This window comes from Marmota flaviventris, chromosome 1 (assembly GCF_047511675.1).
Source record: "Marmota flaviventris isolate mMarFla1 chromosome 1, mMarFla1.hap1, whole genome shotgun sequence".
Lineage (NCBI taxonomy): Eukaryota > Metazoa > Chordata > Mammalia > Rodentia > Sciuridae > Marmota > Marmota flaviventris.
In genome coordinates, this window is record NC_092498.1 from 219,853,529 (window position 1) to 219,871,307 (window position 17,779).

At 63.4% G+C, this 17,779-nt stretch overlaps 3 protein-coding genes across 6 annotated transcripts; 2 read left to right on the plus strand and 1 right to left on the minus strand.

Annotated features, from left to right (window-relative positions):
• Reep6 (receptor accessory protein 6) lies at window positions 1-4,166 on the minus strand. Its single transcript, XM_027952764.2, has 5 exons — window positions 3,968-4,166; window positions 1,315-1,408; window positions 1,100-1,238; window positions 700-868; window positions 1-137 (listed from the first exon to the last, which is right to left on the minus strand). The coding sequence occupies exons 1-5, from the start codon at window positions 4,080-4,082 to the stop codon at window positions 100-102; spliced, it is 555 nt and encodes a 184-aa protein (XP_027808565.2). The 5' UTR covers window positions 4,083-4,166; the 3' UTR covers window positions 1-99.
• A 481-nt stretch (window positions 4,167-4,647) lies between these two features.
• Pcsk4 (proprotein convertase subtilisin/kexin type 4) lies at window positions 4,648-11,111 on the plus strand. Of its 2 annotated transcripts, none has more exons than XM_027952760.3 (15): window positions 4,648-5,189; window positions 5,452-5,556; window positions 6,824-6,916; window positions 6,993-7,121; window positions 7,219-7,295; window positions 7,383-7,471; window positions 7,684-7,856; window positions 7,930-8,142; window positions 8,655-8,755; window positions 8,837-8,940; window positions 9,010-9,127; window positions 9,348-9,527; window positions 9,661-9,785; window positions 10,073-10,195; window positions 10,347-11,111. In XM_027952760.3, the coding sequence occupies exons 1-15, from the start codon at window positions 4,989-4,991 to the stop codon at window positions 10,673-10,675; spliced, it is 2,160 nt and encodes a 719-aa protein (XP_027808561.1). In that variant the 5' UTR covers window positions 4,648-4,988; the 3' UTR covers window positions 10,676-11,111. The 2 variants fall into 2 exon arrangements, with proteins under 2 accessions (XP_027808561.1, XP_027808562.1); XM_027952761.3 differs by having other exon boundaries at window positions 10,405-10,533.
• A 1,259-nt stretch (window positions 11,112-12,370) lies between these two features.
• C1H19orf25 (chromosome 1 C19orf25 homolog) lies at window positions 12,371-15,809 on the plus strand. Of its 3 annotated transcripts, none has more exons than XM_027952766.2 (3): window positions 12,371-12,562; window positions 12,649-12,780; window positions 14,216-15,809. In XM_027952766.2, the coding sequence occupies exons 2-3, from the start codon at window positions 12,651-12,653 to the stop codon at window positions 14,440-14,442; spliced, it is 357 nt and encodes a 118-aa protein (XP_027808567.2). In that variant the 5' UTR covers window positions 12,371-12,562; window positions 12,649-12,650; the 3' UTR covers window positions 14,443-15,809. The 3 variants fall into 3 exon arrangements, 2 of the variants coding, with proteins under 2 accessions (XP_027808567.2, XP_071460652.1); XM_071604551.1 differs by having other exon boundaries at window positions 12,379-12,431; XR_003585125.2 differs by lacking the exons at window positions 12,371-12,562; window positions 12,649-12,780 and adding an exon at window positions 12,892-14,106 and having other exon boundaries at window positions 14,216-14,304.
• Window positions 15,810-17,779: the final 1,970 nt, after the last annotated feature.

Sequence of the window (17,779 nt, forward strand, 5' to 3'; positions counted from 1 at the left end):
TGCCTGGTGTGGGGTGCTGGGTGCCTGGTGTGGGGAGCTGGGTGCCTGGTGTGCGCCCCTTCCTGCTGGACTGGTCCGTGCCAGAGCTGGAGGGCGGCTTCACTTGTCCTTCAGCTGCGGGCTCTGGCTTGCCTTGGCTGTGGAGAGGGCAGGGAGGGGCAGTTGGGTGATTCCGTCCACCACCCCCAGGGCTCTGCCCAGCTGCTGGGAGCAGGACTTAGGCCGTTAGTGATGGAGTCAGCTCCTTCAGGGGCCAGGTGGTCACCCGGGCAGTCGGGCACACACATCCACCCTGTGCCCGCTGACTCCCGTGTGGGCACAGGGACAGGTGAGGACCCATGTCCTACGCACAGCGCCTGCTCACAGCACACTGGCACACAGGGTGCTCACACTCACACGCAGGCACACGTGCGTCCAATGTACATGAGTGCCACCGGCATGCACCGGCCTTGCCCGCCCCGGGTACCTACGGGGGGCTTCCAGGGCCACCGGAGGCTCCGCTGCCGGCACTGGGGTGACGTGCGCCCGGCCGCGGGCCAGGGCCTGAAGCACTGGTTCCCGAGAGCATGCAAGAGAGAGGTGTGTGAGGGGAGCCCCAGAAGCGTGGTGGGGACCCCAGAGAGTGGCCGAGGCCCAGGGGAGGCAGGCTGGGAGGCAGCAGGCCGGCAAGCCGGCGGAGACCCCGGCCCCAGCACCTACCGTCCCTGGCTATTCCGCCTGCCGCGTCCAGGACTCGGCCGCTGAGTTGGCTCACGGCGCTGTCCACGGCCGCGTGGTGTTTTAGGAACACTGGACGCACCACGCGATGATACAGGACTAGAGCCCCGTTCCAGGGCCCCGGCGTCATGCAGAACAACAGGAAGGCGCACTGCAGGGCACAGCCGTCACACTGGGGCCTGTCTCTCAGTGTCCCTGCCAGACACCCACCTGGGCAGGAACTGGGCCTCCACCCTCAGACAGCCCCTGGGACGGTCCGTGTCCCTGTCCAGCCTGGAGGCAGGCCCCAGACCCCACACACCCTGGACTCTTGGCTGCCCCCTCTTCCCCAGGGTGGGTGACCTGCTTGTCCTGGGGTCCCCAGGAGGGGCCGGCCCCCCACCTTGCCCGCGTAGTAGAAAGGGAACCAAAACAGGAGTAGGTCGCTGAAAAACTCCATCAGCCCGAACACAGCATACACCACCCAGTAGGTGAGCCACACGGTATCGTCGTCTCTGCTTGGGCTCTCGATGGCTTTGACTCTGCGGGAGGCGCAGGAGGCTCAGGGGCCACGTGCACCCCCAGGCTCCCCTCCCACGGGGCAGCCAGGGCACTCACGAAGCATATGCGGGGTATACAAATCCGATCAGGTTGCACAGTAGAGATGCCCCGTAGCCGAACAGAAGGTACAAGCTTAGCAGAATGACGACTCCTACAGGAGACAGGGACCATCCAGTAGCACCCGGAGGCCAGCACCTCCTGCCAGAGCCCCAGCAATGCCTCCAGGATGCCCGAGCCGCCACTGGGGCGCTCAGCCCCAGGGCCACTAGCCCTGAGGTGTCTGTGTGCAGATGGTGGGCATGTCCTTCTTCCTCATGGGCTGTGAGCACCCCAAGGGCAGGCAGGGACCTGGGCTCTGAACCAGGGCTCAGTTGTGCAGTGAGCACAAAGCAGTTGCCCAGAGAGCATTTGTTGAGTGAATAAGTGACCATCTGCAATTATAAGAACTTCATTCCAGGTCCTGTGGGAGGTGCTGGGAATAGGAAGGCAGTGCTTGAATCTGAGTGATGCAAAAAAATGTGAAAGTAAGACCCTCTGTCACCAGGACTTGATCCCTGGGGAGCTGGGAGAGCTGAGTGGCTATGACCTTTGTAAAGGCTCCGCCCTGCTGATGCGGGCACAGTCCGTTCACTGGAGTGGCTGTCCTGGGCCCTGCACAGTGCTGAGCAGCACCTCTGGCCTCCACTCACTCCAGGCCAGGAGCTTCCAGTGGGACAACCACAAATGTCCCCAGACAAGGCTAAATATGTATGCATGGGGCAGTGTCGGCCCCTCTGAGAACCCAGGTCTTCCCAGAGCTGGAGGAGCCTGTTCCTTTCCCTGCCACCTGCGGCAAGCCTTTCCTGTGGAGTCTCACTCCCACCTAGGTGGCTGTGGGTCAGGGGACCCTTACTTCCTACACCTTCTGGCCACTAGAACATACTCCCAGCAATGGAGGTTCAAAGACAAATGAGGGAGGGGGACAGGAGCTCAGCCACAAAAGAGTGATGACTGTGGCATCTGCCAAGCGCCCACTGTGCCAGCCTCAGGGCCTCCTCTGCCTTATCTCATTCGGCTCTGAGGCCAGGGGAGCAGCTTCCCAAGCGCACACAAGGAACCTTGGAGCCCCTGGACAGCTTCCCCCCTCCTTCCCTGAGGTTGTTATCGGCAGAAAGAGATAGAGGCCACTTCTGGACCAAAGGGCAGAGCGCCAGATCACCCCACCCTTTCCTCCACCTGCATTAGCCTCTGTCCTCCAGGTCCCGAAGTCAGAGCAGTCAGACAGGGACCCAGGTGGCCCCAAAAGGCCATGTGACCTCTAGGTCACTGCCTCCTCTGAGTTGTCTTATCTGTCACCTGGGGGCATGGAATTTGGCAATCTGGGGTCGGTGAGGCTCAATGTTCCCTATATCTAGGTGAGGTTCAAGGGGGATAGGACTCCTTCCTTGGGTTTGCTAGTGGGGAAGGAGGGGCTCTTGCTCCTAAATCCCTTTAAACCTGCAGTCTCAGCAATGAAAGGATGACCTTGGACATCAGGGTTGTGGGGGGAAGGGACCCAGAGATCAACAGATGGGGTTGGGGCAGGGAGGGGGGCCATGCTCCAGACAGAGGCAGCCTCCCCCAGTCCCTGCCTCCCTGTGCCTGAGTTTTCTCCCTGAAGATACCCAGCCCCCTCCCCTCAAGTGCTCTATGACCTACATTCCCCACCCACTGGGACAAGGCCTGTGGAAAGCCAGGGCAGAGGCCGGGACCTGCACTGGGCAGGCACAGCACACACGTGCCACCTGGCTGAATTGCTGGGGTGTGGGGCTGGGCACCTGCGGGCATCCAGGGTCTGGACAAGGATTTCAGACCCTCCTTGAGCTGCCTGCATGGGAATCCCCCAGCTGGTGGGAAAATGGGAGGAAGGTGGTCTCCCAGAATCTGCCCACAAAAGGTGATCAAAGAATGTGGCACAGCCCTCCCTGCGGAGGCCTCAAGACCCAGACAAGTGTCCTTGTGGTCCAGGGGGAGGGTCTCCTGGAAAAGGCAGTGGACCTCTGAGTACTACAAAAGGGGGAGAAGGGCACTTGAGCACTGACCATAGACCTACTGCACAGGTTTGAAAAGGGGCAATGGAAATGGAATGGAGCTACAGTCGTGTGGGCGGCTTCTTCCTGCCCAGGGAACCAACACAGCTCTCCACAACCCAACTCAACACATAATAAGGACACTAGAGTAAGTCAGGAACGGGGGTACAGGAAGAGGGCTCCAGGAGGAGGACCTGGGCTTCCCCTCGGACAAACGGGAAAATGTCTGTACCCACTGCCAGGTTCGGGTCCACTCAGGAAGGGGTTGGGGCAGACACACAGGTCGTTGGCATCAAGACTGCCCCCACACCTAGTTAGGCAACTGGAAGAACTGGACTCAGCCTGGCAAGTGCCCAAGGCCCCGACGGAAGGGGCAAAGAACTGTTGGGACCACGGCTACAGGGGAGCCCGGCAGGAGCCGAGAGTTGCCCTCACTCAGGTCGCCGGGCGGGCACAAGGCAGGGGCTGCAGGCAGACCCTCCAGATCCCTATCCTAGATCCTCTCCCTCCCCAGGATCTGGGTCTCTATGCTGAGCAGCAGGACGCGCGCCTCTCCCGGACCGGACCCCGCAGCCGGGGCCAGTCGGAGAAGCGTCAGGTCTCGGTGCCCAGCGCTTCAGTGTGCCCGTCAGTGCAATGGGGCAAGCGCCCCGACGGCTCACCCGCGGCCAGATACCGCTTCTCGACACCGGTCTTGGCTTCGAGCGCTCCGAGCGCTTCGGTGACAAAGTTCTTCTGTTCCAGAAAGCGCTCGAAGCGCTGGCGCAGGCCGTCCATGGCACCGGCGGGCCCGGGGCTGGCAGCTCGAGCTGGAGTTTGCCTGCTGCCCCACGCACCGGCCCCGCCGAGCGCGAGCAGCCTTGCCCCCGCTAGGGCTGCCCGGCTCCGCCCCCAGGCTGCTGGTTTCCTCCCCTGTTCTGGGCTCCGCCCCTGTTCCCCCGCTCCGGCCAATGGGAGGGCAGGGCGGACAAAGGAGGAGGGGCCTGCCCCCTCTCCCCCGCCGCATTGCCCTCTGGCCGGAGGCGGGCGGAGTGGAAAGGAGGCGGCCGCGAGGGGGGCGGGGCGCGGAGACCGAGGGCGCTGATTGGCCGAGCAGGAGTGGGACGTAACTGGTTGGAAGGTGTGGCGTCAGGGCCGGGGATTATTGGCTGCATCGCTGAGGAGGGTGGAGCTAAGAGAGGAGAGGAGCGTGCTGATTAGGGCAGCGCGGGTGTTAGGGCCAGAGACAGGGGCGGGGCTGAGCAGAGGAGAGGCGGGGTAAGCTCGGGATAGGGCGGGGTTAAGAGAGGAGGCGGGACTTACCCAGAGAAACACTTCTGGTTGGAGAGGACAGGAGACGGAGCTGATTTTCGAGAAAGGGGTGTGAAGAAAGTGGGTGGGGCCAAATAAAGGCAGCTTCCCCTTCCCCTATGCAACAATGAACCTGCTCCTGTGGGCCGGAGTTGGGTCCGCGTACAAATGAGGAAACGGAGGCTCCAGAGGGCTTAGGTCTGTGGACACGCGTACCCTCCTACGGCTTCGGTCGGGCCTTCCCGCCCCACTTGGGGGAACCGCAAGGCCCCCTGGGAGTTGAAGCCCTCGGGTTGCTATGGCGCCGGCAGTCCGGCGGGCGCCGGGCCGACTAGGCGGTTTGGCCAGAGGGAGGGGCTTTCCGGAGGCCCCGCCCCCGGTCCCGCCCCCGCCATGCGGCCAGCCCCGACTGCGCTCTGTCTGCGCCTGTCCTTGGCCCTTGCCCTGAGCCTGGGCTTCGTCCGCCCCCTGGCTGTGGCCTGGGCCACGGCCCCGGCCCCCATCTACGTCGGCAGCTGGGCCGTGCGGGTGACACAGGGTTACCAGGAGGTCGAGCGCCTGGCACGCAAATTTGGCTTCGTCAACCTGGGGCAGGTGGGTGGGACCCGGCTGGATGGGAAGTGTGGGGCTCGGCGACCCCCAGACCCCAACAAAAAGGACCCGGGTCCCCAAGGCCCCCCAAATATCAAGAACCCCCAGCATACCCCTGCCACGGCCACCTTAGATTCTGGGACTCCCAGAAGCTTCCACCTGGGCCCCTGGTTGGGAGCATGCAAGCAAGGGGGCCGGCCTGGTTGGGGTGGGAGTCCCTCCATCAGGGAGCCGGTCCCAGCAGAGCCGCTCGGCACGCTTCCAGATCTTCCCTGACGGGCAGTACTTCCACCTCCGGCACCGGGGCGTGGCCCAGCAGTCCCTGACTCCCCACTGGGGCCACCGCCTCCGCCTGAAGAAAGACCCCAAGGTGAGTCTGGTCTGGGAGGCTACTTGTCTGGGTCTCAGCCACCTGGGGCCAACCAGCTGCCTTCTGTTATTCTTGTGATTGCTATGGTGGCCGTGTGGCCTCCAGCAAGTCACCAACTCAGCAATTCGCTTTCCACTTGGTCCCCACAGTGGGGACCAGATGAGGAGGTCTGTGTGAGCATGCCACCCCCAGGACCTGGTACAGAGTAGGCACTTATTGCCACTCCCTCTTCCTTCCTAAAAAATGAGGGGCCCAAAACACTCTGGTAAGAAGGGATGAATGGTCCTTCCTTTCTCCCCACCTCAGGATGGAGAGATGGGAAATGGCCCATTTGACCAGCATGTAAAAAGTTGCAGAGTAGGAAGCCAAAGCTGCCCAGTGATCTGGGGGCTCAGAGGGGTGTCTGCTCCCAATCAGTCCCTATCCTATCAAGAAAAGGTCTCAGATGCCCAGATGCAGAATTAGGATGGATTCTGGGGAGCCCTGGGTGCTGTGAAGTGGGGTGGGCTGCACTGGAGGGCTGCTTGCCCATAGCATTGGGGACTGAAAGATGTGACCTATACATAGTTTGCAGGAGAGCAGCCAGGGCTGGCAGATGGATTGGAAGAAATCAGGAGGAGAGAGAGAAATCAGGGCCAGTTCCCAAATCTGGAGCTAAGCAACCAGAAAAAGATGGCCCAGACCACTGAGATGGGGGCTGGGAATATAAGCTGAGTTGGGGGTACCAAGATGGTAAGAAGCAGGGATGGCAAAAGCCAGAAGAAGAGCATAATAGTATGTGCAAAGGTCCTGGGGTGGAAATGGATTCACAGGCTCTTGGAACAAGAAGGCAACCATTGTTAGTGAGCAGTAAGGAGGCTGGTAGTTGGCTAGACAGGTAGGGCTTGTGGGCAGTGGACAGGGAAATGGAGAACCAGAAAAGAAATGGGTGTGGACATTTTGGATGGGGAGGTAAAAGTGGCTGGTTTTTGAAGTGATGCTGAGGGACCCAGGGGGACCTTGACACAAGGATCTAAATCTGGGAGGGAGTAAGAGGCAGCTGGGATCAGAGGGGCCCCACTCATCCTCAGCTTTGGCCCTGGGTCTGTGGGACCTAAGAGTAGGTGTTCTGAGAGCTTTGGGCAGACAGAGGACAGAGGAGATGGGCCTGAGGAGCAGCAGCCCCAACAGACACAGAACCTCCCCAGAGGTCCTCAGTCCTCTAGTCCACCTCCCACACCTGTAAGGCCTCAGAGATAAGCCCTGGACGGTCCGGCTGTGTCCCCAGGTGCAGTGGTTTGAGCAGCAGACGCTGCGGCGGCGTTTCAAGCGCTCCTTTGCAGAGCCCTCGGACCCCTGGTTCTCCAAGCAGTGGTACATGGTGAGCAGCTGGGCTGGGGCAGGCGGACAGGCAGGGCCAGCCAGAGCCCCGCTGACCAGACCCCTGCCTTATGCAGAATACCCAGGTGCAGCCGGACCTGAACATCCTGCAGGTCTGGAGCCGGGGCCTGACGGGGCAGGGGGTCGTGGTCTCCATCCTGGACGATGGCATCGAGAAGGACCACCCGGATCTCTGGGCCAATTACGTGAGACCCTGGGTGGCCAATGGGGGCTGCCCCAGATTCAAGGGTGGCCCCGCCCCAGGGATGCCTCAGACCCTCTCCTGTCCCCACCTGCCTCCAGGACCCCCTGGCCAGCTACGACTTCAACGACTACGACCCGGATCCCCAGCCTCGCTACACGCCCAGTGATGAGAACCGGTGAGTCCTGGTCCTGTGGGTGAGGGGACCCACTGTCCACAGGGCCAGGTGGGCTCTCATGGGTGCACTTCTTGGCCCTGGCACCAGGCATGGGACACGCTGTGCTGGGGAGGTGGCCGCCATAGCAAACAACCACTTCTGCGGGGCGGGTGTCGCCTTCAACGCCCGGATTGGAGGTACACAGGGTCCCCTAGAGCACAGCCCGGGACAGAGGGGAGGGTCAGGCTGGGACATGCGGGCACACAGGCCTTGACAGCTGCGCAGTGCCGACCCCAGAGTGCAGTGCACGCATGGGCGGAGCCCCCAGGGAAAGGGACGGTGGGCGGCAGGCCTGGCGGGTGGCAGGCCTGGCGGGCGGCTTGTGGAGAGGCCCACGCCCCCCGCGCAGGCGTGCGCATGCTGGACGGCACCATCACCGACGTCGTGGAGGCCCAGTCGCTGAGCCTGCAGCCTCAGCACATCCACATCTACAGCGCCAGCTGGGGCCCCGAGGACGACGGCCGCACGGTAGACGGCCCAGGCATCCTCACTCGGGAGGCCTTCCGGCTGGGTGTGACCAAGGTGAGCAGGGGCCCACCCTGTGAGGGCCAGGCCTGGGCGCCAGGCCAATGCCCTGCCCCGTCCCTCCCCACAGGGCCGCGGCGGGTTGGGCACACTCTTCGTCTGGGCCTCAGGCAACGGTGGCCTGCACTATGACAACTGCAACTGCGACGGCTACACCAACAGCATCCACACGCTGTCCGTGGGCAGCACCACCAAGCAGGGCCGCGTGCCCTGGTACAGCGAGGCCTGCGCCTCCACGCTCACCACCACCTACAGCAGCGGGGTGGTCACCGACCCGCAGATCGTGAGTGCCCGTGACCCTCCCCTGACCCAACCGCAGAGGCCCCCGGCTCTGAGGCAGCCGCTCCAACCCCGCCTCGGGCCACCAGGCTGCCTCCCAGCGCCTCTGCAGGACCTCCCTCTCCACCTTCCCAGGCTCCTGAGGCGGGCACCCAGCCCTCCTGCTCTGGCCGCTTGGCCACCCTCCCTGTGACCCAGGCAGGACAGCTACCCAGGTGCCCGGCCGTACCTGAGCCTGGCGTGCCCTCTGACCTGTGCCTCCAGACCTTGGCCATCTGCCCCTTTATCTTCGGTGGCCTGGGATGGAAGGCAGGCCCCGCAGCCAGGGAGCACTCTGCCCCGAGCCACGTCTGAGACGTGAATCTCGAGTCAGGGTCTCGTCAAGTTGCCCAGGCTGGGATGACAGACGTGGCCACCTGGTGTGCTTTTTAGCGCTTTTTGAGTGCAGTTCTTGGTGCGTGTGAACAAGGGCTGCGTCCTCCCTGTGCACTGGCCCAGTCCACCCCCTGCCCCCAGGTCACCACGGATCTGCACCACCAGTGCACAGACAAGCACACCGGCACCTCCGCCTCGGCCCCGCTGGCCGCAGGCATGATCGCCCTGGCTCTGGAGGCCAAGTAGGTGACAGTGGGGGCCCTGCCCACCACCTGGCCCGCAGGCCCAGCCCCCTGCTCACTGCCCCTGCCCTCCCCCTGCAGCCCGTTTCTGAGCTGGAGGGACATGCAGCACCTGGTGGTCCGCGCGTCCAGGCCGGCGCAGCTGCAGGCTGAAGACTGGAGGGTCAATGGCGTGGGGCGCCAAGGTGCGATGGGGCCCGACGGGGCGGGAATGCTGTGCCCACCAGGAAAGTGACAGCCGCCTCTCCACACAGTGAGCCACCACTACGGCTATGGGCTGCTGGACGCTGGGCTACTGGTGGACATGGCTCGCACCTGGCTGCCCACACAGCCCCAGAAGAAATGTGCCATCCTGGTTGTGCATGTCCCCACGTGAGGGAGGCCCCTCCAAGGCCCTGCACACTGTGCACACCTCCCCCTTCCCCGCCCCCACACCAGCCACCACCACCCAGAGAGCGGGAGCCCCAGGGAGGCAAGCCCTAAGGCTTCACCCATTTGTAAAGGAGAGGGTGGCCCCCTCATCTTGGATACCAGACCCTCCTGCTGGCGCCCAACCCACAGGGGGCCAACTGGAGCGTCCTTGCCCCTGCAGCCCCATTCTGCCCCAGATGCACGTGAAGAAGGAGGTGTCCGCCTGTGCCGGCCGCCACAACTACATCCGCTCCCTGGAGCACGTGCAGGTGCAGCTGTCCTTGTCCTACAGCCGTCGCGGGGACCTGGAGATCTCTCTCACCAGCCCCATGGGCACCCGCTCCACGCTGGTGGCCATCAGGTGTGCGCCCACCCCCACCCACCAGGCCCCGGTAGTCACTGCTGCCCTCTGGAGGCCCTCCCAGGGGGCTCTGGCCGCGTGGCCCCAAGCCCGCCTGAGAGGGGCCCTTCTCCCCCTGCCGCCACCTGCCCAGGCCCCTGGATGTCAGCGGCCAAGGCTACAACAACTGGATCTTCATGTCCACCCACTTCTGGGACGAGGACCCGCAGGGCGTGTGGACCCTGGGCCTGGAGAACAAGGGCTACTATTTCAACACCGGTAAGAGCCGGGGCTGAGGTCGGGGGCTCCACCGTCCAGCCCCACCTCGGTACCCCATTGCCACAGTGGCCCCGGGTCTCCCTGGAGAGACCATGTGCACAGGCCTGTCAGGGCCAGCAGGGGTCCCCTTCCTGGGGAGGCCGAGTCCAGGCCCTGCACACAGGGGTGCTGATCAAGCCATCTGGTCTGGGCTCTGGGTGGCAGTGGCTGAGCAGAGGGGGCCAGGGCCTGGAGTACTAGGCCCCAACACCCTCTCCCCTCCCCACGCCACCGTGACCCCTGCCCAGGGACGCTGTACCGCTACACGCTGCTGCTCTACGGGACAGCTGAGGACATGATGGAGCGGCCCTCAGACCCCCAGGTGACCAGCAGCGCGTGTGTGCAGCGGGACACAGAGGGGCTGTGCCAAGGTGAGTGGTCAGCGCCGCATGGTCCACTTGCTGGGAGGCGTCGGCCGCAGGGGTGGTCAGTGTGCGTGTGCGGCCCAGGGCAGGCTGGCGGCAGGTGGGCCCACAAGGCAGGCAGCACCTCACACCCTCCGCGTCTGTGTCCCTCGTGCAGAATGTGACGGCCCTGCCTACATCCTGGGCCACCTCTGCCTCTCCTACTGCCCGCCCAGGTACTTCAGCAGCACCCGGCCGGCAGTGACCGCGGGGCCTGGGCGCGCGGCCGCGCCTGCCCTCCGCGTGTGCTCCGGCTGCCACGCCTCGTGCTACACCTGCCGGGGCGGCTCTGCGCATGACTGCACCGCCTGCCCCCCGCCCCACACTCTGGACGAGCACCAGGGCTCCTGCTCAGGGCCGCCATCCCCAGTGGCCACCAGCAGCCCTTGGACACCGCCTGCTCCAGCTGTTGCTGCCGCTGCCAGGCCCAAGCCATGGTACTGTTGACGGTGGCCTTTGAGCAAAAGTCTCCTCCTCTGCAGCGTCCAAGAGCTGCCCACTGTGGGCTGGGCTCCCAGTGCTGGGGGCCTTGCCCACCACCACCCCAGCCCCAGCTGCTGCTGGAACCTGGGGATGTCCGTCTTGGAGCACGGAAAGCCACCTCCGCCTGGGCCCAAGTGGGCACTACTGCCCTGCCTCAGAAAGCCTTGGCTGGCCACCCACAGTCACTGGCCAGGGTGTGGGCTGCATGGAACCCTGTGGCCTGGACCCAGCAGCTCCGAGTGAGAAAGAGAGAGAGAAGTCTTGGTGCAGGGGTGGGGTGGGATGAGGTGGGATGAGCAGAAGTCAGACCACAGCCACGGGTCCTTCCCTGTTGGGTCCAAGCAGCCCCGAGCACCACATTCGACCTCAGAGTTCGCAAATAAAGGTTGAGTCAAAGGTGCCAAGCTTGGGTGTCCTTTGGGGCAGGGCGGGCCTGGTTGGGGTCCCCCCAGCCCTGCACTGCATAGGGAAACTGCCTTCCTGACGTCAGCCCTGAGGATCAGCGGACGACAAAGGAGGAATCAGCCCCTGGCTCTGGGGACCTGAGGCGGGGTTCAAGGTGGCAAGTGATGCTCACAGGCTGTGGATGCTGAGCGGCCCATCCCGGGCCAAGGCCTCTCCAGCCCATACTCCTCCTGAGCCTTCTCTTGCCCCACACGGTGAGCCCCTATGCCAGCCAGCTGGGCATCACCTTGGAAATCAGTCTGGCAAGTCCACAGACGAATACGAGTTGGCCTCTGACCCAGCAGTTTCACTCCAAGGTGTAAACACGAAACACCCCACAGAAACCCCTCGGGCTCACAGCAGCGTGGTTCCCACAGCCAGACTGCGGCCAGCTCCACGATGCACAGACAGACACAATGTCCATCCACCTGGAGTGTCCCTCAGCCAGGGCAGGAGCCAGGGGACACACGCTGCAGTATGGATGGACCTGAGGACCTCATGCTCATTGAGAGCCAGACACACAAGGCCACAGTGTGTGACAGTGACAGGCGAGTCCAGAGACCGGATGTGAATCATGGGTGCAGGAGCCAGGCTGGGGAGTGGGTGACTGCTCATGGGGACAGGCTTTCTTCTGGGATGATGAGAATGTTCTGGAACCAGACTGTGGGGGTGACTGCATGACTCTGAATATACAACAAAAAACCCAGCACCCGAACCCTGAATCAGAACCACTACAGACACTAGGTGAGTGAACTTTGTGGTGTGTAAATCACGTCTTCATAAAGCTATTTAACACAACATCCTCCCTCTGCTGCTCTCGTTCTCCACCCCAGCCCTCACCGGCCCAGGTAGGGAGGAGGCTGTAGAAATTTGAGGCCAGCAGCCTGTAGGCACAGGCCTGTCGTCCCAGTGACTCGGGAGGCTGGGCAGGAGGAGACCCTGTCTCCTAAAGGGCTGGGCTGTGGCTCCGGGATACTTTGGCCCTGGGCTCTACCCCCAGGGGATACGAACATAAACCCGAGTCCAGATGATTTGTCACCCGGCAGAGGAAACTCCACTCTCTCCCATCCCGTCCGGTCGCTCTCGGTCTCAGATCACACCGGCATCCTCAAGGGTGCCGCCCCTTTAAGAAGGGGTGGGCTCTTGCCGAGAGCCCGAGTCCGAGGAGGCCGGAAGCGCGCATCACGAGCGGGGTCGGCCGGAGCTCCGACCGGAAGCGGAAGTGCTGTGGTAGCGGCGGCTCCGGCGCCGGCAGGAGCGTTCCCGGGCGGTGGAGGTGGGCGGCCAGGTTCCGCGGGGAGACGGAGGTCGAGGTGGAGCGGAACCCCGCGGTGCCGAGCCGCGGTGTCGCGCGAAGGGAAGGCCAGAGCTGGGCGGCCCCGGAGGGCGCGGCAGGGCGGGCGGCGGGTGCGTGCGAGCTGTCAGGGCGGGAGGAACGGTCCGCGCCGAGCGAGAGGTGGACGCCCGGCCAGTGCTCCCTTCTCCGCCTCCAGGGATGGGCTCCAAGGCCAAGAAGCGCGTGGTGCTGCCCACCCGCCCGGCGCCCCCCACGGTGGCGCAGATCCTGGAGGACGTGCGAGGAGCGCGGGCCCAGGACCCCGTCTTCACCGCGCTGGCCCCGGAAGGTAGAAAGAGTCCGGCCCGAGAGGGAGGGACGGTCCCGGGCCCCAGCGGGAGAGGCCGGGTCTGCACGAGCTCCTCCTCGCCGAGCCTCCCTTTCCTCGTTCGAGGTAGAGTGGGTGCATTTTGCGGTCGTCTAAGTCTGTGTGCAAACCAGGCCTGCACCACACCGCCCGCGCCGCCTGTCCGCTAAGGCCGGGAGCGAGGAAAGGATCTCCACTTTATTTATTTTTCATGCTGGGGATGGACCCCAGGGCCTTTTTGCACCTAGGCAGTCGCTCTACCACTGAGCCACATCGCAGACCACGGGTTTCAGTGGGGGTGAGCATATTTCGAGATATGTGGAAGTAACGTGAAGTCATCTTCAGTGTCCGTAAATAAAAGTTTTTGGGTACGCAGCCAGTTTTTCCACTCCTGGGCCAGTAGCTGCTCTCACTGTAGACAGGGGTGGGAACAGACCTACAGAACTGTGGGGCACTCCCCTGTGCCTGCACACCTGTTAGCCTATCCCAGTAGCTCAGGAGGCTGAGGCAGAAGGTCGCAGGTTCCAGCCAACCTTGGCAATTTAGCAAGACTCTGCCTCAAAATAAAACTGCCGGCGTGCAATCCAGTAGGAGCACGTGTGAGGCCCTAGGTTCCACCTAGCACACACAGGAGCTGAGGTGCACCATGTTCAAGGGAGAGAGAAGGGGCGCTCTGGGGCTCACTGGAGGGAAAGGGCATCTTCTCCTTGTCCCATCCTGTTTGCATGTGACCTACCCCCTTTTTATCTAAAACAATGGTGAAAAAGTGATCTGTAACCAGACGCTAGTGTTCCTGGCCTGCGGTGGGTGTTGGAGCTGGAATCCAGACGGTTATGGGCAGGTGAGGGACAGGAAGGATTGGAGGGAGTCCTGACGTGTCGCATGGTACCCAAAACCTGACCTTTGCAGTCCTGCAGCCATGGTCTTGTACCTTCTGGGAGCAGGGGAGTTTTATGTGCTGCTTGTGCGAGGTGCCCTGGGAAATGTGTCTCCACACCCGCAGTTCTGGAAGCACTGGGTCCTGTGGCTGCAGAACCACACAAAGCATCTGCAGGAGCTGGCATATTGCAGCTCAGGCTTCCAGAGAGAGCAGGCCCAAGAGCCCAGTCTGAAGACAGAAATCGGAGCCCACCCAGGGAGGCCCACCCAGGGAGGCCCACCCAGTGGCCTGGGTTGAGCTTTCCTGCGGGCCTTTCTGCAACCAGTCTGTTGCCAAGGTGAAAACCAAGAGGTCTCTCCTAGCCAGGGAGGGAGCCAGCTCAGCTCCCTCCTGCCCACAGCGTCTGCATCTGCCGTGCAGTTAGCTTGGTGAGATGCAGACGCCCACCTGTGGCTGCCCTGTGCGTGGAGGCCCATAGGTATCACATTCTGTGATTTGGGGCTCCTTGGTGAGTGAGGCTTCTGTGTCTATCCACAGACCTGCCAGGCCCCTCCAGGAGGACCGAGGACTCTGAGGATCAGCAGGAGCAGCTCTACCAGCAGAGCCGGGCCTATGTGATCACAAACAAGCGGCTGCGGCAGGCTAGGGAGGAGCTGCGGCAGAAGCGCGAGGACCTCCAGTTAGCCGGACAGGAGCTGGAGTGGGACATCAGCCAGGTGACCCAGGCAGCGCTGCTAGGGACCTCAGCTACCTCCTCAGGCTGACCTGGGCCTGCAGGTCTAAGGCGGCACCTAATGCCACCACCCCTGGCTCCTCCCTGGGGACCTGAGTGCCCCAGGCTGGCATTCCATCTGGGTTCCGGCACCGGGGGCCACCCGTGCTTCTCTCCTCCATTGGCAGCTACAGGTCGTGGTGTCTTCCCATGACACTGGGCTGGCAGGACCCACACCGTGGTCTCGGCTCTGCCTGGATATAGGGTGGAGAGGTTGGATGCTCTCTGGGGTTCTGTCCCCTCCTCCACTCACCACGGCCTCTGCTTGGACATGAGCCTCTGGGGCAGGGCCACCTCCTTCCTCCTTCAGGTCACTGCTCAGGGCACTGTGAACCTGGTTGCAGGAATGCGTGCTCCCCAGGAAGGGCTGGTCTGTCTGTTCACCTGGGTCCAGGTGCTGGCCAGGGGTCGGGGTGCAGGGCTGACCCGGTGACTGTGTTGGTTCGGCCAGGTGGGCCCCCACCCTGCCTCATGTGGCCCAGGGGCCAGCCTGAGTTTCTGGCCCACCTCCTTCCCATGTTCAAGCTCCTGCCACAGACCATGGTGGTCTCACAACTGCTCTGGGCTGCTGAGGTCACTGGCTCCCAGAGAGAAGCCTGAGACTCTAGCCACACTTGGACTATGTCCCTGCGATCAGGGGATGTGCTGGCCACTCCTGCCCAGAGCCTGGCTGGGTCCTTCGGCCCTGTGCCCCGTCCCTTCTGGCCCTGTCCTCTGGGGGCAGGTGGAGGCTGGGTGGGAGGGTCTTGAAAGGAGTCTTCGTCCTCAACAAACCGGCAGAGACCAGAGGAGCCACGGCCTGTGAGAGGTGGTCCACGGCCAGGCCCCAGGGATGAAATCCCCTCTGCAGCGACTGGGCTGCTCTTGTTCAGGGGCCATCCTCAGAGGGGCCTGTGTGGAGCTCTGAGTGTGGCACCGCCACAGTCCCGCAGGGGACACTGCTGGGTGGCTGGAGCCTGGCCTCGTGCCCCTCCTCCCCGCCATTCCCCAGCGGCAGGCTGTCTCCTACACCTCTCCCTGTGAAGGGTCACTGCTGAAGCCAGAGACTCCCTGACCGGACGCCGTCTTGGGCCCACACTGAACCTTTGGGCTTTCTTGTGGATCACCCACCCCAAAGCTTGCTACCTGGACAGCTGAGGACAGTTCTGTTCACCTTCATGGACCCCAGCCCACCTGGGCCTGCCCAGACCTCTGCCCTGCGGCACACTGGAGCTGGCAGCAAGGACTGAGAACCAGAAACAAAGCCCCAGGTGGGCCACCTGCCTGGGGAACTGTCCCCAGGGGACCAGGGCACTCAGCCAGCCCTTCCCTGTCTCTGAATAAACATCACCACGCTTTGGTCCGGCTTCCAGGACCTGACCTGAGATGTCCACTCAGCTCATGGCTCCTGGCTCAGCACAGGGACCCATCGTGGGGCCTGTGGTCGGCACAGACAGCCCCCTCCCCCCCATCCTCGGCACAGGAACCAGGGCAGTTGAGGGCAGTTCACAGCGCAGTTTATTCAAGACGCAGAGAAGCGGACGCCCGGTGGGCATTGTCCTGCCAGACAGATGGCTTCACCTGTGGGGTGGGCAGGGCTGGGCCGGAGCTATTTACAAGTGTGTAACAGGCCTGCTGCTAGAACCCGGCTGGCAGCAGCAGGAGCCGGCAACCAGCTGCAGGTTGGGGAGGGGGGTGGGGGTGGGGTAAGCACCCAGGTGGTGGTCATCCCCTCCAACTGTGGGCCCCGTCTTCAGTTCTCTGGGGCTGGCCCCAGAATGCTCCAGAGGCCTGGGGTTGATTGTCCACGCCACCAGCTGCCCTTCTGGCTCTTGCCTTCACCTCCTGCCTGGGCAGAAGGATGCCCTGTGGCTGTTCCTGCCTCTGAAGGGGACACAGAAAGCAACAGTGGCCGCTTGGTAGGGGGCCCAGCAGGAGGTAGCAGCTGGCAGCACATGGCCCCTTGTGTACCAGCTGTGGTGGGAGCTGTGTCCAGGGCTGAGGACAGCCCCCGGGAGCCTCCCATCACAGTGGCCACTGCTTGCCTGAGAGGTAGCTCCGGGAGCCCCCCCAGGGCCCACATGGAGAGACTGAGGCCCAGGCGGCCCTGTGGGCACCTGGCCTTTGAGCTGGGAAGGCTGCAGTCCATCTGCTGCTGTCCCCTCACCAACAGGCCACGCCAGGGCAAGTATGAGAGGACAGGTAGGCTACAGCTGGGGACAAGGTTTCCGACGCAGCTGGGGACAAGGCTACAGCTGGGGACAAGGTTTCCGACGCAGCAGGCCGAAGTCCCCTCTCCCAGCCACCCCGGGGCCTTTGCTCCAGAGACTCAGAAGCCTGGCCTGGCAGGCAGTGTTCTAGGGGTGGGAATTGCATGTCCCCAGCACCTGCCGCTGGGACTGCAGTTCGGGGGTGTGGGAGCACGGCCATCCTGCCCAGCATCCTGGGTAGGTGGGCCGTGCAGGGTGCCGTGTTTTGGAGAAGGCGCTGGTGTGTGGGGAGGACGGGGTGCCTCATCTCCAGGGTGGGGTCTGTCAACTCCCACAGAGGGGCATCCGGGGAGACTGATGTCTGCCTCCTCCCTGACCTCAGCCAGCTGTGCTGAGGACCTGCCAAGGAGGGACCATGGTGCCCATGGTGGGCAGGGGGTTCCTTCAGAGTGCCTCCCACCCAGCTGCCCAACCTGCTTCCCTCCTCCCACCCGAGGGACTTAAAACCAGCCTGCGGAACAGCACCTGCCCCTTGGGACCTGCCACCACAGATGGCTCAGCAGCAGGTCCTCTGGCAGAGTCAGGTCCTGCAGGAAAGAGGTCGCTGGCTCTCTCTGCAGGAAGATGCCCAAGCTGGTGGAACACCGGCCCCCACAGGCCTTCCTGGTGCCTCTGCACACACTGGCCCAGGTCCCCCGAGGCCTGGCTCCTGGGGCACCCTGTTAGCTTCTCTGACCACCAGGCAGCTGGGGCTGAATTGGAGCAACTGTGGCCCCCAGGCTCCCTGTACCCCCCGACGCATCTGGCACCTTGGTACCCAGGCTCCATACCCCACCGCAAAGCCCACCTGGACGTCGGGCCCAGCCTAGGGCTACCCCTGCATGCGTAATGAAGGAGAGGAAATGGAAGGCAGAACCAGCAGGGGCAGCGGCCATCCTGGAGGAAGAGCTCCCAGTGACCACCCCTTTAAAGCACAGGTTGTAAGCCACAGCCTCCTCCAGGGACTCTCCCCTCCTCATCCATTAGGGCTGGTTCTGACTCCACTGACCACCAGGGCCGCTCCGAGGAGTGGAAAGGACCCCTGACGGTTGGCAGTGGTGGAGACAAGAGGTCAGCCCTCCCCGGCACCTTTTCTGTCTA

Bases quoted from the DNA above. Each gene is read 5' to 3' on its own strand.
- Reep6 (XM_027952764.2), bottom strand. From the start codon at position 4,082: ATGGACGGCCTGCGCCAGCGCTTCGAGCGCTTTCTGGAACAGAAGAAC. The intron at 869-1,099 runs GTGGGGGGCCGG...TGTGCCCTGCAG, and splicing joins CTTTCTACTACGCGGGCAAG to TGCGCCTTCCTGTTGTTCTG. The intron at 138-699 runs GTAGGTGCTGGG...CCCTCTCCACAG, and splicing joins AGGCGGAATAGCCAGGGACG to CCAAGGCAAGCCAGAGCCCG.
- Pcsk4 (XM_027952760.3), top strand. From the start codon at position 4,989: ATGCGGCCAGCCCCGACTGCGCTCTGTCTGCGCCTGTCCTTGGCCCTT. The intron at 5,190-5,451 runs GTGGGTGGGACC...GCACGCTTCCAG, and splicing joins GCTTCGTCAACCTGGGGCAG to ATCTTCCCTGACGGGCAGTA. The intron at 7,122-7,218 runs GTGAGACCCTGG...ACCTGCCTCCAG, and splicing joins CGGATCTCTGGGCCAATTAC to GACCCCCTGGCCAGCTACGA.
- C1H19orf25 (XM_027952766.2), top strand. From the start codon at position 12,651: ATGGGCTCCAAGGCCAAGAAGCGCGTGGTGCTGCCCACCCGCCCGGCG. The intron at 12,781-14,215 runs GTAGAAAGAGTC...GTCTATCCACAG, and splicing joins CACCGCGCTGGCCCCGGAAG to ACCTGCCAGGCCCCTCCAGG.